General features: G+C 21.8%; 1 protein-coding gene across 1 annotated transcript; it reads right to left on the bottom strand.

Annotated features, from left to right (window-relative positions):
• On the bottom strand, window positions 1–632 carry PVX_040690 (variable surface protein Vir35, putative; the record flags this gene model as incomplete). Its single annotated transcript, XM_001612321.1, has 2 exons — window positions 1–413; window positions 546–632. Coding segments are annotated over 2 exons (500 nt in total), but the record flags the coding sequence as incomplete, so codon positions are not given.
• Between the last annotated feature and the right edge of the window lie 294 nt (window positions 633–926).

Below are 926 nucleotides of genomic sequence, written 5' to 3'. Positions count from 1 at the left end.
CAATAAAATAAGACGAATACCAAAAATTTTTGTTTACCTTTTTTTTTAAAAGTCTTTTTATCATTCTGTAATTTTTCTGCAAGATCGTGTATTTGGTCATATTTATCAAATATTTTTTTTTCACAGTAACAATCCAATTTTCCTAAAATATTCTTTTTAGAATATCTGTGTTTATAAAGTTTCTTATATAAGTCCAAATCATTTAATTCCTTTTTCTTTAACTGTGAATACTTTGTTAAATCATCTGAAGTACATTTTACATTGTTATGTGAATTATTTTCTAATAATTTATTTCTTATATTTGAGCGATTGAACTCCTTCTGTGCTACGTGTCTTGCCAGTGATCTCTGAAATATGATATATGAACTTCTTTTACCATTGTATAACGTTTTAACCGTTTCACCAAAATTATACTAAAAGAAAGAACAGCAATATAATTTGACAGAATTAACAATAAAATACTAAATAATACTATCGAAATTATAAAAATAGAAAAGAAATATAATGGCCATATATATAAGTATTCTTAAATGAAATAATTCTACCATATTATTATACGGATTATTAATCCAGATGAAAATTATAGACTCAGCAACATTACAAAGAAAAATTATTCCGTTGTTTCCTATCATATTTTAATTCTTCAATGTTCAGGTTATTACTGTAAGAACAAATTATATCTTCTTATATAACTCTTCCTAAATAGGTTTCTAATAATTAAGTCGATATTTATAAATTCTTGTTATATGAAAACAAACATTGATATATATATGTATAAAAAATATGCTGTAGATAAATAAGCCAAATATAAACATATTTTATTGAAATGATATTAAATAATTTATTATAAAAATATATTTATATATACAGAGTTATATGAAATTCCATACAGGCACTAAGAATGAATAATTTAAATATAATAAATA

This window comes from Plasmodium vivax, genomic scaffold (assembly GCF_000002415.2).
Source record: "Plasmodium vivax scf_4738 genomic scaffold, whole genome shotgun sequence".
In the NCBI taxonomy this organism is placed as follows: Eukaryota; Apicomplexa; class Aconoidasida; order Haemosporida; family Plasmodiidae; genus Plasmodium; species Plasmodium vivax.
This window is presented reverse-complemented; position numbering and strand designations above follow the sequence as displayed.